At 38.1% G+C, this 16,189-nt stretch overlaps 1 protein-coding gene across 1 annotated transcript in view; it reads right to left on the bottom strand.

The window, feature by feature from the left end:
- Nucleotides 1-2,246: 2,246 nt before the first annotated feature.
- Nucleotides 2,247-16,189, bottom strand: part of efnb2a (ephrin-B2a) — a 29,423-nt gene continuing 15,480 nt past the window's right edge. The window contains exons 3-5 of the mRNA XM_028436478.1: nucleotides 11,083-11,175; nucleotides 9,580-9,690; nucleotides 2,247-6,572 (exon numbers count right to left, since the gene is read on the bottom strand). Of these exons, the coding sequence (XP_028292279.1) occupies nucleotides 6,163-6,572; nucleotides 9,580-9,690; nucleotides 11,083-11,175 (614 nt within the window). The 3' untranslated portion in view covers nucleotides 2,247-6,162. The remainder of the gene's footprint in view (nucleotides 6,573-9,579; nucleotides 9,691-11,082; nucleotides 11,176-16,189) is intronic.

The following is a 16,189-nucleotide window of genomic DNA, read 5'->3' as shown; positions in this document are numbered from 1 at the left end:
ATATTATAGATTTATTATGTATCAAAATACTAGTTTTAGGAGTCGCTGCTTTTACTTCTCAGAACAACATGTAAAGCTCAGTTAGATGTTTAATGAGTGACACATATTGATCAGCTGTTTATTAATAAATGTGTCTGTGTAACATTTTACATCAGCAAATTTACCCAGAATTGTTTTTCTGGTCAGACTTTATTTGATAAAAATGATCTAGATTTATATCATAAATCACAATGTTGAGAAAATATATTGAGATATGAGTTTTGGTTCAATCACCAGCCCTAGTAGAATGTTCACAGCATTTCCAATGTTAATAAAGGTCAACCTACCAGATTATAATCACATCATTGTATTCAGTAAGTGGTTAATAAGTGGGTATTTTAGATTTATTGTACATCTATATTAAAATATAAGAGATACTGTAGCTTGGTTGGGGGTGGGACGGATCGTAGTGGGTTCCAGAAAATTCCCCTTATTTTCAAATCCAAAACTTGACAGTTATGATCCATATACAGTCTGACTCATTCCTTGTATTGATACAATGCATTGATAAGGTTTTAAAACCATAATAGATCGATAGGTGTCATCAGAAAGGACAACTATTGAGCACAGATCAATGTGTTTGGATCGCAGGAATATAAATCCATTCATCGATTAATGGATGAACTGTTGTATTTATTAAAGGTGGAGCGATGGAAATAATCACAATACAATATTTTAAAAGAGGAAAAGAAACCAAAAAAATGTAAGTGGGGAACATATTCATGATTTTATTTAACTTTAACTCTAAACTTAGGCTGGGTTTGACCATTTTAAACCTAATAAAAGAAAAATTACATAAATAACGCTAATTTGTCCTATTTTAAAATGCAAAAAGTGTCGTGTTTTTAGGTTGTATTTGCAGACTGATAAATAATGTTAGTCTAAAATTAAAACCAAATCATGTGATTCCAAGTTTTTAGATTAGTTTTTCTGTGCAAGAACTTTGCACAACGAGTTGAAACTAGAACAGTCAACACATCACAGACAGACACTTCTTTTTCCAACAATATTAGTTAGTTTGTCTCCAGCAGATGTAAAAACATGCTCACTGACTCCAACCCTGAGCTAAGAGCTAATAGTTTAGTCTCCTTTAGCATTTTGGCTTCCACTTTTGTATTTTATATTAGCTCTTGGAAAGTTCCCCAGAATATTGGCCAAAGAACAGAAACTACAAAGGTTTCTCTGTTATCTGGAAATGGATGGATAAATGTTTCCAAGGTTTGTGAATCTCTGGCCAAAGAAAATGAATCTGGAACAGTTTTAAACTGCTGTAAATTATTGTTCAATCATTTTGTTTTGTTGTTTTGTTGTTTTCATATCTACTGGTGTGTGTCAACACTAATCTCATCACGTTAAACATTGTCCAGATATCAGACGACGATAGATGAAAGTCACCAGATTCCTTCAAGAAAACAAAAGAATAATGTTTTTCTGAAGAATTTGAGCCCATTTTTTTCTTATTTTTACAACTTTTCTGCAACAACACCAAACTTACTATAATTTAACCTATTTTTACTCCTTTTAATGCATTTTTGCTACATTACTCCCATTTCTGACATTTCTATATCACATTTCAATGTGTTTTCTGCAATTTTTTCTCCACTTTCTATAAATGTCAGCACTTATAAACCTTTTCCACCACTTTTACACCTAAGGTCACATATGTTGACCCATTATTGTCCACTTTTAAACCTCTTTTCACCAGATTTCATGATTTTGTTTGGCAATTAACCACATTGACCATTTGTCATGGCCAGTATTTGCCAGTTTAAACTAAGTGGTGCCTATTGACTCTTTGAACCCTTTTTTACCACTTTTTCTGTCTGTTTTTGTCCACTCTAATTTGTAACTTTTAACCAATTTCTGTGATTTTTAAAATCCCATTTCACCAAATTTTTGGTCACTTTTTATTTCAGAATAAAAGCCTTAAAATAAAGGTTAAAATCTTTAAGATGACTACATACTATGGCCTAAATAATAATAAACTTCATGGATAACGGTGGATATTATTCATATGAATAAATAAATGTGGTTATCACAGATTAATTTTGTTGACTTCATGGATGGACCCCATCAAGGTCTCTCCTTTGTTCCCCTGTAAACAGGTTGAGAACCATTGGTTCAGAGGACAGAGGAGGCGGAGACAGTGTTTCCATAGGAAAAAATATTTTATTGAAAAACATTTTCAGTTTGTAACAGACTGGTGGAATGTGTATCATTATTCCTCGTGTTGTTTCTGAATGTTCAAACCATTTTTCACAGCCTGGCCATTTCATAATGTGAGGAAAAAAGGGGGCGGGGCTTGACAGTCACCCCTCAAATCATGACATGAATGAACGAAAACCAGGAGGGATGAATGAAAAATCCAAGATTAATACTGTCTTACTTACAAACTGGGCTGAAATTAATCGTCGAAATAAGAAAAGAAACTAAATTAAATAAATATTTATGGTACACACTTATGGCACAAATATGCAGCAGTCAGTTTGGCAATTTTTCTCTTTTTCAAACCAAATTACCATGGAAACAGTTGCAAAAGGGGGAGGGAGTGGGGAGGACACGGGCTTTCCATTGAGCGCTAGCTAAAATACATAGCAAAAATTCAAATTTTATACAAAAACATTTTACTTTAAGAGTTTATAAAAAAATGTTTACCGAGTTCTGGTCAATATGTACATAAGCTATTTACCAAAAATTAGTATGCTCTGTTTACTGGTGTACTTCATTTTTTCTTACTTTCTCATTTACTTTCCTAAAAAGGTGAATAAGGCTATTGTAACCAACCCAGGATCCATATACGATACAAACAATAATGTATATACAGGTTTTTCTTACCTACAGAAGTACGGTGCAAATTTACTGAGTCATGTGACCAAGGGCTGACCATACAAGCAAGGCATTAGACACGAGCCTGAGGTGCTCCTCCTACCCGCGCGGCTAAGACGCTCAGAGCATCCATGCTAGGAGAGTGTTAGCCCAGAGCTAGCTAAGGAAAGGAGGCCAGATTGAAAAGAAACTCATGAGATTGTCATATCGTGTCCCGAACAGTCGTTTCACGCTGTGTGTGTGTGTTATCTGTCGGAGTGTGTTGTGGCGTTTCTTTGAATGGAACCGTTTCTCACAGTTTTACTTTTGTACCACGACACGAAGTCAGAACAGAAAGATCCAACGACCCGACCAATCAACGGAAAAAAAAGGAAAGCTAAACAGCCGGCTTGTGTTACGTCCATTGTTAGCTGTGTGTTGTTGTGTTGTTGTACGTCTTTCAGTGGTTAAGAACACTTTCTCTTTTCTCAGAATCCATTAGAAAAATAAATAAGAAGAATTGCATATTTGCAGATTTTGTGGCCTCTCGGAGGCACAAACCTCAGATCATACAAGGCTTGGCTTCTTTGTGAGCAAATGAAGTTGTGAGTGGACGATGAGGCTGATAAATGTCAGAGACGAAAAGGCTTAAGATAATGATGGAGGTCACACACGTACAAAAACACGCACTCGAGCACAGCAGACATGAATGGTTGTGCGATGGGAAATCTGCTTTGGGAAAATGCTACACAGAGTGTAGGAGGCACAGCTACTCTGCCCTTTGTGAACACCAATGTGAGCTATTTGGGTCCGACGATGAGGATGCGTTCGCTGCCAAAAAAACAGGCCTCTCGTGAGAAAACTGTGACTCGGCAAAGGTCCAGCGATAGCAAAGAATCACGAACCCAGATTGCATAATGTGCATCTACACCTTAATATATTAACATCGCGTTGACTTCTGACAGCAGCTGTGCTCTGTGTCTATCATAAATACATCTCATCACTTTTATTTTTTAATGTACATCGACTTTTTTGTTGAAAAGTAAATGAAAACTTCACGATATATAAATGCTAAAGGAGAAAAGGAGCAGTGACAAGAAAGGAAACGTCCCCATTTGGTTGTTTTTGTTGTTTTTTTACAGGAGTTGGAGCGCAGCAGTCGAGCAGATGACGAGTAAACAGCCAACGGTTTTAAAAAGATCGATGTCATGTGAGATCAAACAAACACTTCCACCCTGAGCTCTTTCTAGGTGGAACCTCGGCACTTGTGAAAACACAAAGAGGAGACTTCAGGGCAGCGGTTAAGGGTGCGTTCACACCGACGGACCCTAAAGCGTATTAACAACCAAAAAAGAAGGTCTATCAGAGCAAACAAACCCTAGGGTATTTAAAACGCTCTGGGGTTTGTTTGGTCTGATAGTCCTCCTCGTTTGGTCAGTGTGAACACACAAACAGTCTAGAGCAATCAAACAGGAGAATTCTAGAGCGATTGTTTCTGTTGGTCTCAGAGCGTTTCCAATCAAAGTCCAGAGTGATTAGTCTCCACTTGTACTTACGGTTTAAATGATTAACTTACAGAGTTACTAAAGGATGAGTTCACTCTAAACATACTTAGAATTTAAAAGACTTATTTAAGGAGTATTCCACTTTCATTTGGCCCCACAGTGACGACTTGGGAGTGACGTAGGTAGAAACTCGTTGCTGATTGGATGTCGCAACACAGCATCACTCGAAGTTGCTTGAAAATTTAAAAATTTTCAACTTTGAGGGACTTCCAGTGACTCCGATTCCGCGATTGAATCGCATTGCTTGACGTTGCAACATTTACATTGATTTTAAATGTAATCTAGTCGCCAGAGTCGCTGAAGTCATTTCGGTGTGAACACACCTTTAACTGGTTACAGTAACTGGTTGCAGTAACTAATTACAGTAACTGGTTAGCTCATGGAACTGCACCAAAAGCTGTTTGGAGCAGAGCAGAAGTTCTTCTCTGAACGCAAACCCAGACAAACCAAGGAGATCAAATTATCAGCAGGTTGCTAATTCTTAATAGTGTTTTTTTTTTAAGAATCATCATTGGGTTTCAGATGATAAAAGCTCAAATTGCACGTGATATAACTCACAGCTGCTTGTCACTTAGTGAATTTGATGGAGGTGTGGCCTTAAAGATCAAACACTTGCTCTGACCGCTGCAGTGGCTCAGCAGTAAGTTGTAAATTAAAGGCCTTTCATACTTGTTTACATATAGTCTCAGCGACCCTGACTACTACAATAACAGGATACACTGGTTGGTTTGTTTGTTTTTCTGTCGCATTGTAAAGACTCAACAAGGCGAGGCTCGTTCATGTTAAGGTTAAGTTGTTCGCTCGTCTCTAAACATCCCTGTGTCACTCTCTGTGTCTGTTTGCACCCAATGGCTAAGAGTGGATGCTAACAGATGATAAAAGGGTTAAAAGTGCTGAGCTAACCCCTTCCAACAAGCATCCGGAACAGATCCTCGGCCTCATTTATTTATGCACGCCGCTCCGCAAAAACCGTATTTCTTCACTTTGAACACCACATTAAAAGAGAAGCAGGGTTTGATCTGCTAATGATGTATACGATGAAACCAAAGCAAAAAAAAAAACAAAAAACAACACAGTAAAGAAAGAAAAATCAGTAATCTGGCTTTCATCTGGATAATACCCAACAGTTCACATTGACTGGTGAGACAGTGTGTCTGTGCGTGAAGGTGATGTGTGTGTGAGAGTGATGATGTTTGGTGGCGTGGTGAATGGGTGAACTCTACCAGTCACTTCTGTGACAATGTCCTTCTCGCCTCCGTTCACAGAAACCAGAGAACTGGACGGTGACGGTTCTGTGAGGCTACGTCAACTCTGCAACTTCCGTGTCCATTCTGTTACCCTCATCGTCCAAGCGGTATTTTCTCTCTTCAATCACACCACCAGGACCTCTTCACGTTTCTACAAAACATCCTGTCTGTCAATCAAAACTTGCTGATACCTCGAATATTGAGTGTTTTCCACCATGTGTTCACAAAAAGCTCCAATGCGCAACAGCAGCACCTTCTCTCCTGCTCTTCACGCACCACATCCAAACTGGAGGTATTAGAACATTTTTGTTGGATGAAACGAATACAGTCACAAAACATCGAGGGGGAAAAGGTGGTGAAGGAACCGACAACGTGAAAGAGACAGAAAGAGAATGAGCGAGTGTTTTCGTTCTGGTTGAGTTGTGGCAGCATTTGCCCAAACCAGAGGACCAGAGCTCACTCTGCTCGGGAACGGTTCCAAGTTCATGCTTCTAGAAGCTTTGGACTCAGACTTTGTAGTAGATGTTAGCCGGACTCTGAGGTGGCATTTCCTGAACTATGTAGACCGGATGTCCATAGTCACCGCTGACCTTCTCGTAGTGCGGGCAGAAGACGCTGTCGGCAGTCCTGAGGGGGATGATGATGTCACTGGGCTCAGATCCGTTATTGTTCCCACCACCTCCGCCTCGTTTTGGCGTTGCCAAAGTACTCAGTGAAAGCGTTGCCGCGTGCTGCGGCGAGTGTTTGCGATGCCGCCGTCGGTACTTGAGCAGGAGCAGGACCAGCATGATGATGATGATGATGAAAATGACACTGCCTGAAGTGATGCCCACGAAGATGGCCACGTCGGAGCCGATGGCGCTGGACGACTTTCCACCGTTGCCGTTGTTGTCGTTGCTTTCTCTCGATGCTACATCTTGGAAACAGAAAAAAAGGAAAACAACAGTGAGTTTTATGGTAAAATATTAAACTAAAGGATGGCAATTTAGCATCATTAACATCGCAGGGGGCGACAGTTCTAACTCTGTGGTTTGGTAGTAGACAATGAAGCAGAGAAGAAGAGCTCTGCAAAGGGATCTTTAGTCTCCCTCAAACAGTGTGCAGCTGACTGTTGAAGGACTCCCACCCAAAATTGTTGAGGATCCCTTTAAAGGGATTTTTGGCGCGTACAAAATTCAGACAATCAGTGTTTGTTAAAGCGTGTGACGATTGGGAATACTTATGTATATACTTTGACAGAGCTCATTTGTCTCATAGATTTTACAAAAAAACAAATGTTTCAAATGTCAAAACCCTTTTCTATAACCTACCTATGATTGTAGTTTACAAAATACCCATTCATTAAAACTACAACAAACCAAGCTCAGCCTGAATGAAAACGACAACCTTCCAAATACAACGATTGCAGCGATACGGCCCAAGTTGCACTTAAATAAATTGCTTTTTGAAAAATGTCGAGGTTGTTTGCTTGAGTCAATGTCCCACGAAGATGAAAAACCAAAGAAACATTTGTTTGTTTCATGAAACACATCATTTATTAAAACCAAAATGTGCTCTGACTCTAGAAAAACACCATGGCTACCATCAGTGAACTGGGATTCTAACCATTTTTAGGACTAAATAGAATAATTTATCTCAGTTATGGTCTAACAGTATTTGACCAGAGAAGCAACATTTTCCAATTTGAAAACATTATTTCAACTAAATAGTGTTTATTATTTCCATCACTGAGTGGTAACATATTGTGTAATATCATTAAGAATATTATGATTACATTGTTCACAAAGCACTAAACTTATATTTACTAAGATATATTCATGGCTTTTCCTGGATTTTAATTAAACTTTCTAAAACAAACGTGTTTTGTATTAAAATAAAAACATAACTTAGTCCAGAACATTCCAGAGAAGTATAAACTGAACAGTGTAAAATATTTATAATATCTGTAGATATCATGAAATAAACAGAACAACTGATGAAGATGATTGAATTTAGTCTGAAATAGTTTTTCTACATAACAGTTGATAAGTTGGGGTCAGACGATTGCTATCTGTAGCAGCTCTTCTAGCCCCCCGCCCACATCCTCTACCACAGAGTGGTCACTACTAATAATAATAATAATAATAATAATAAACTGTCACTACAATCATTTATCACTGGACTTGTCATTTGTCACTCATGGATTTATTATTGGTTTCTGAACCCTGTCTGAGTGTCAGTGTGGATTGGAGACACTGTCTGCTCCACTAGGACCATTGTCCCTGCTAGCTGCTACATGTTAGCATTTGTATTGTGTTAGCTGCTACATGTTAGCATTGAGGTGCTAGCTGCTACATGTTAGCATTGAGATGTTTGCTGCTACATGCTAGCATTGAGGGTGTTTGCTGCTACATGTTAGCATTGAGGTTGCTAGCTGCTACATGTTAGCATTATGTGTTTGCTGCTACATGTTAGCATTGAGGTTATAGCTGCTACTGTAGCATTGAGATGTTTGCTGCTACATGCTAGCATTGAGGTGTTTGCTGCTACATGTTAGCATTGAGGTGCTAGCTGCTACATGTTAGCATTGAGATGTTTGCTGCTACAATGTTAGTATTGAGGTGTTTGCTGCCTACATGTTAGCATTGAGGTGTTTTGCTGCTACATGTTAGCATTGAGGTGTTTGCTGCTACATGTTAGCATTGAGGTGCTAGCTGCTACAATGTTAGCATTGAGATGTTTACTGCTACATGTTAGCATTGAGATGTTTGCTGCTACATGTTAGCATTGAGGTGCTAGCTGCTACATGTTTAGCATTGAGGTGCTAGCTGCTACCTACATGCTAGCATTGATGTGCTAGCTGCTACATGTTAGCATTGAGGTGCTAGCTGCTACATGATAGCATTGAGGTGCTAGCTGCTACCTACATGTTAGCATTGATGTGTTTGCTGCTACATGTTAGCATTGAGGTGCTAGCTGCTACATGTTAGCATTGAGGTCCCAGCTGCTACATGTTAGCATTGAAGTACTAGCTGCAACATGTTAGCATTGACGTGCTAGTTGCTACATAGTTAGCACTAAGGTGCTAGCTGATACATGTCAGCATTGAGGTGCTAGCTGCTACATGTTTAGCAACAATCTGCTAGCTGCAACGGTTTACATTTTGTGGGCTTTTTCATTAAAGCCTCAGTAATTGATTAATTGTAATTTAACTTTAGTAATTGAGAACATAATTGTAATTGAATTTCACAGGAAAAATAATAATTGTAATTTTAATTGTAATGTCGGTCACCATCGTCATAATTGAGTTGTAATTGAACAAGGATAATTGACGACGTAAATGTAATTAAAAAATGTAATTGACCCCAACCCTGGAAACCACTGTAATAGAGTTTTGAGTCTAAGAATCAGGATTTAAAATCAATCAATAACAAACCTTTCCTGAGATAAAACCAGAACACAAAGTGTATATTGATGCCTTTGCACTTAACGTAAAAACACAAAGATCTAATGTCACGTTGAGAAATTGTGCAGGAGAAGCTGGTATTTAATAAGGCCAAAAGAACAGGGCCTTCGTCTTCCTCCTAAAAGGCATTTGGTATTGATTTGACAGCAGAGATGAGAAGCTCTGTGACATATCCGTCTGAACCTGAGCTCCGGTTTGGCTCAGGCACTAAAGTGCACCTGAGTGCAGAGTAAGTCGTTAAAAACGATGGCGCGCTGATAAGATCATTTTCCTTAAATGTCACAAAGGCAGCAGATGAAGTCCTTTAAGCTCACAGATCCTCGTCAGCCGTAGAGGACGAATGTTCTGACCTTTATCACACAAAAAAACCTGTTACTCCTCTTTACGTGCTATCGATGCTATCTGCAGAGGCTAAGCTAAATGCCAACGTGTTTGGATGAATCCGTCACTTTAAAGTCATCGATCAGCTAAATCTCACCTGGTTTTTCCAGCACGTCGTTTGGGTTGTAGGTGTCCTTTCCATCTGAGTGTTTGGGGGGGTAGGGTACTCTGGTGGGATTGTCTTTGGGTGAAATGGGGTCTGAAGGATCTGGGGAAAATGCAGATATTAGGGTTTTTAGCACCTGTTGGTTTTCAGCAGCAAAGTTACAGCTTACAATAAGATCTTATTATAATGTTGAATATTTTAATGTTGGAGAACTTGAATCATTGCCTGATCATGTCGAGCAGGGACGTCAAACTCATTTTAGTTTAAGGGCCACATACACATACCGGAATAATCCATGTTTTAGTGAAGGAAATTATTCACAGAATTCTGCCAATTTGACTTCAAATTATTCTTCTTTTTTTTTAATTGCCTAATCCTTTTAGACAATTTGAAGTTTTGGGGGGGTTGGGTACCACAGTGCGGATCGGGCTACACGTGTGAAGGTATTCATTATCTATTACAGGGGTGTCAAACTCATTTTAGTTGAAGGGTGTAGTCTGACCTCAGTGGGCCGAACCAGAAAGTTCCATGTTTTTGTGAAGGAAAAAGCACAAATTCAAACAACATTCTGATTTTTTAAATTTTTTTTTATTTGCAATGTAATTTACCAGAATTCTGTGTTTTATTATGTTTATTAGGTAAATATTATTATATTTTACAACATATACATAAATACTTTACATTATATGCTTATGCCGTACTGCCGTGTATGTATATATCTGCTGTATTTGGTTATATGATGTATGTGGATCTATATACTGTAAACACTTTATATATTTACCCTGAGATGTGGGGGGGTGGGAGAGTTGTGAGCAAAATGGTCTTTTTGTCGGTATTGGTTTTTCTATGTTTCGTATTTTGCTGTATGTGAAATGTTATGTGTTTGTGGTCCTCCTCAAAAACACTATGTTATTTCTCATGGGGCTTTCCACAAATACATTTAAAATATCAACATTATATATTATTGCTGTACTTGGTAAACATTTTGCTCTTCTTTCTCATACTTACTAATGATATATATATATATATATATATATATATATATATATATATATATATATAAGCTTTTTAAACAAGGACTCTGAAGGCAATGCCTTGTATGCCAGCTGCTCTTTTTATTCCTTCCCATGACCTTTGAGGTTCTGTGTAGCATTTGAATCGACGCTGATCAAAATGAGCGACTGTGTCGTAATTGTTTCAGTAATTGATGGATGTGGATGTGTTGATGGTGAAGCTGTTTCACACACGCTGCCTTAGGCCATGGAGATTGCATGTTTGTGTGCATCAACACTGGATTTGCATTTCGCTGAAAGCTTTCCAGTGTACGGTGGCAGATGTGAGATGCTCGTGTGTGCATGCGTGTGTGTGCGTGTGCGAGTGTGCGTGCGTGTGTGTCGGCCCCAGGTGCCATGGAGATGATGATGCTGTAGCTGTTACTTTATTAGACACACATTATCTGCTGAGGCGAGTGTAATTCACATGCTCCATACTCACTCTGTCCCACTTTCATCACGATCTTCATAAACTTGGTCTTGCACACCCCCCCCTCCTGGTTGTCGATCCCCTCCATGGTGCCGTTGGACGTAGCTGCAGAGAAGAGGAGAAGAAGAAGCGTGAGACATCAGAGGGATTTTTTCCAAAATCCTGCAGTTTTTTGCAAATTATTCCACAAAATCTCCCTAAGTTTTATAAAAATTCAAAGGACATTTAAGTATCTGTCACTTATTGCGAACATATTGTTGATGCCTTCCATACTTTATCTCCAATTTATAACTGGAAGTTCAAACTTGACCTCCTAAAACCTGTGACCACTTGTGATCCAACTGGTCTGTATTTGGCCCCTGAACTAAAATAAGTTTGACACGTGCTTTAAAGGAATCCTCTGTACAAATGTGGCCTAAAACACGTTATTTTGCTGGTGGCTGAAGTTAAAGAGTAAATCAGAGACAGTTGAAAACACACAAACCCTGAGAATTAAAGTCCTTTTGGGTGGGAATCATTCAGCGTGTTCTAGGTAGAGTTAGGCTGTGTTTGATATCGTATTCTAACCACTACAAACTCAGTGTCTACAATATACTATAGTATGATTAGGATGGTGGGCGTTCCACTGAAGTATAACTTCCAAGTTTCCCAACGTTAAAGGGATCCTCCACTGTTTTTACAAAACCTTTGAAATGTCCTTATTAGAAGATCTATGTCTAACTAAACACATTATGGTGCATATTCGTTAAATAAACACATTTAAAGGGACTAGTTTACCGTTTTAGAACCTGTGCACCGCCATGTTGAAATGACGTCATTGATGATGTAAATCGCCACTTTCAGTCCATTGAGTTTGTATAGGAGGTGAAGCATTCATTTAGCAGCTTTTTCAGTCACAATGACAACTTGTGCTGCTTTGGGTTGCTCTAAAAATCAGTAAAGTTAAAAAAAGTCGAAGTAAACCTTTTTCAAAAAACAACTTTTTTAACTTTTACTGATTTTTAGAGCAACCCAAAGCAGCACAAGTTGTCATTGTGACTGAAAAAGCTGCTAAATGATGTAAAAATCAGGCTGAATGTTTCACTCCAATAGAGGCAGTGGGGCCGTGTGACATCATCAATCACATGATTTCAAGATGGAGGAACACAGGCTCTAAAACCTTAAAGTAGTCCCATTTTTAAAAGACAGTTAAATTAATATGGTGCATAATAATGTGTTACGTTAGACATAGATCTAATAATAAGGACATTTAGAAGGTTTTAGGACACATTTGTAAAAAAAAAAAAAAAAAGGAAGATCCCTTTAAGAAAGAAAAATGATTCGTCCTTAGTTCTACTCTCCACGTCCCCAAAGTCAGTTATGTTGAGTAATCGTGACTGTAATATCTCTGAATGTGCGGATGAGCCTCGTGAAGGTGACGGTTTAAAAATGAAACCAAAGTGACGCCTACAGGGAGGCAGCATCCATGTAGGGCAGTAAAGAAACTGTGCTTATTAACACCACTCTGATGTTTACCTTTGAGATGAACTGGAAAACATCCCTCACTCATATTAGAATATTACAATACATCACACACTGAGAAAAATACACTTAGACTCTCACACTAAGTGTTTAACTCTTATTTCTACATTTACCATAAAAATACACTTTATGAACAGGTTGTGAATAAAGATGGAAGATTTTTTCAGCCAATATATTAGCCATAAAATGTAATTAAATTCATCATCAAACATTAAAAAATCAATATGTGATGTTTGAGACAGGTTAAATTAATATGACACTTATTTACAGTTGAATAAGTTTTCTTATTTTGTATAGATTATGTTTATTTGTGGAAAACATCCAGTGGGACATTACAATAGCATTAACCTGTGGTTTCCATGGAGATATTTATCATGTGACCTAAAATTAGGTTGTTGGGAATCCCCAGTTTTTAAGTAATTTCTTTTTTCTTTTTTTTTTAAATCCTAAAATATTGTTAATTTGTTTTTTTTTCTTTAATGTACAAACTATCCATTAAAGCAGGGATTCTCAACCTTGGAGTCAGGACCCCATTTGGGGTCATGAGACACTGGGAGGTGGTCGTCAGATGCTTTCAAGAAACTAAGAATATTTAACCTTTTTTCTTCAACTACACCAAACTCACCATATTTTAATCTATTTTCAGCACTTTTTCTTCCCATATTTTTGTTCCTTTTAATGTATTTTTGCTACATTACTGACACTTCTACATTTCAATGCCTTTTCTGCACATTTTTTCCACTTTCCAGACATGTTCAGCACTTATAAACCCTTAATTCCACTTTTACACCTAATGTCACATATGTTGAGCCATTATTATCACTTTTAACCTCTTTTCACCAGATTTCATGATTATTTTTTGCCAATTAAACCACATTCACAATCCGTCAAGCCTGTTGAAACTAAATGTTCCTACTTTTTAAATCACCCCAACCCCTTATAGATACAAGACCTGAGCAAAAAATCAAGATTAAAGACATGTTGAGATATTTATTTTGGCGATATAGAAAATGACAATATCATCGTCATCATCCGTTGTTTCAAACTCAGGAGTTCATTTTAAAAACATAGACACAATTAGTATTCACAAGATAAAAGCACATACATATACCTATACCTACTGTATAATATTTATATATATTTTATTCTATAGCTGATTTTGTAATAAAATACTTTTTTTAGGAGAACTCACTCACACATGCTGTCCCTAATAAGAGAAAAAAAACAAAAAGTGGCACATATTGTGCAGCTACTGGTTAATAAAAGTGTCTGTGTGGCATTTAACATGAACAAATTCAACACAGAATTGTTTTTCTGGTCAGACTTTATTGAGTTAAAAATATGAAGATGTATATTGCTTATTGGCATTTTAAGAAAAAATATCAAAATATGAGTTTTTGTTCATTTCTTCATATCGCCCAGCCCTAATAGATGGCCCTGTCTACATATGACTGTTCACCCACCTTCAGCGACAGTGGGGGTCCAAGCTCTCTAGGACCTTTATTTTGGGGGTCCCGGGTGAACAGGTTGAGGACCACTGGGTTAAAGTATATGAGCTCAGGATAATATTTAAAGAAATATCAATGGAAAGAATGTGCTGCCTCCCCAGGCCTGCGGGGGAACTGCAGCGATCATGAATCATGAGTGGGACAGAAAGCAGGAGGAGGAGGCGGGGCTATGCGGGGGGCTAAAGCGGGGGGCTTGTGGTCTATCAGGTCAGTAACACAGAGGCTAACGAGCTGCTGGAGCTTAGCGGTTTGGCTCGCTGCCAGTGCTCAGTGGCGTTCATTCACGGCACACCAGCACTAGCCCCGCCCTCCCATCATCATCAACATCATCCACTGCTTCCTCTCCTCTTCTCCATTCTGTTTCTACTGCTGTTAGAGAATAGATATATGTAGAATAGATGCTGCACTCTGTCAGTGCGTCTGATGTGAGTGAATGAGATGGTGATGGGAGTGGACACAAAGAGCATGTTAACGAGACCCCCATACACCCCCCCCCCCCCCATGTCTCCTTCTCTATCTGACCTCTGGCTTCTCACTGGAGACCGAAAAGCACATTACAGACAAAGCTCCTTAAAGGCTTGTGTTTATAGCAGCGTATCCATGTGTTCATTTTATTAACCTGTTAGCACCACACAGGAATGTCTACAACAGATGAATCATATCTACTGTCATACAGGAGCTTTATTGTCAATATTTGGGTTATAGTATATAGTTATTTTAAAGATGTGAATCCTTGGTTTAATCAGAAATTTAAAAAAAGTTAAAAACTCTCAAAAATGGTGGAAAAGGTGGAGAAATGGAATTTAAAAAAAACAACATAAATTGGTTAAAAGTTGCAAACAATTTTGGAACAATGAGTTTAAACTGGCAAATAATGGGCATGACAAATGGTGAATGTGGTTAAACTGGCAAAAAGAAATAATCATGAAATATGGTCAAAAGAGGTTAAAAGTGACAATAATTGGTCACATTAGGTGTAAAAGTGGTGGAAAGGGTTTATAAGTGCTGAACATGTCTGGAAAGTGGAAAAATAGCATTGAAATGTGATGTAGAAGTGTCAGAAATGAGAGTAATGTAACAAAAATGCATTAAAATGAGCAAAAATATGGCAAGAAAAATGATGAAAATAGGTTAAAATATGGAAAGGTTGGTGCAGTTGCAGAAAAATGGAGAAAATAAGCAAAAATGGGCTCAAATTGTTCAAAAAAATATTCCTGTTTCCTGAAGGCATCATGGCTCACTTTGCTTGGACAATCGTGCTTTAAAAACAGAGTAGATGCTAATGCTACAGTGTTAACGTAGCTTCACGCATTAGCTCGTCCACCCTAGACTCTGCTAACTTACTCTGACATTTGGAAACACCAGAGAAAGAAACCCTGACGATGGAGTTATTTAGCCCCCACTCCCCCCAGAATGCTAAGTGAAAGCCACGTCGTTTGGTGCCAGAGCTGCTGTCCAGGCAGGCCTGACTTGGATTTAAACACAATGTGATTGTTGGATTGGCTAAAGATGGCTGAATGACTTGGCTCTACACTGCTTCATCACACTGGGTGGTTAGCTAATCCGCTATGCTAGCAGCGTAAGAGAAGAGTGGAAGGGAACGTTTTCAGGATAAATCAAGGGTAGAATCTTCTGTTTCATCAACTTTCCCTGTTTTGATTATTTTACTGTTATTAAACCTTAAACATGCTAAATAGAGTTAATGGAGTCAACAACTGTTAATAATTTAATAACTACATGCTTTAAATCACTTAAATTACGCAAGAATACGTGGCAAGAAATATGAAATGTCTGTTTGCTAACCACGGTTTAACAGGAAAAACGTGGAAGTTTATGGTTTTATTCATAGAGTAATTTCCTTTTCATTTTGTAGGAAATCCCACAGCCGTGTGATTACGTGCAGATTTAGAAAGAAATTATGAGTGAAATTTGTCATAATCGTCCGTTTGAAGACGGTTCTGATTTCTTTTTCCGTTTCAGTTTCAGTGGAAATGCAAACACATAAAACCGTTAAATGTTTATTTTAAATGTGTATCAAAAGTTTTACACTGCCTTAATACACAGTGATCATCTATTCTTCATTTATTAAT

The sequence above is a fragment of the Gouania willdenowi genome, chromosome 21, assembly GCF_900634775.1.
Source record: "Gouania willdenowi chromosome 21, fGouWil2.1, whole genome shotgun sequence".
Taxonomy (NCBI): Eukaryota; Metazoa; Chordata; class Actinopteri; order Blenniiformes; family Gobiesocidae; genus Gouania; species Gouania willdenowi.
Note: the sequence above shows the minus strand (reverse complement) of the source record. Positions and strands in the feature narration are given on the sequence as shown.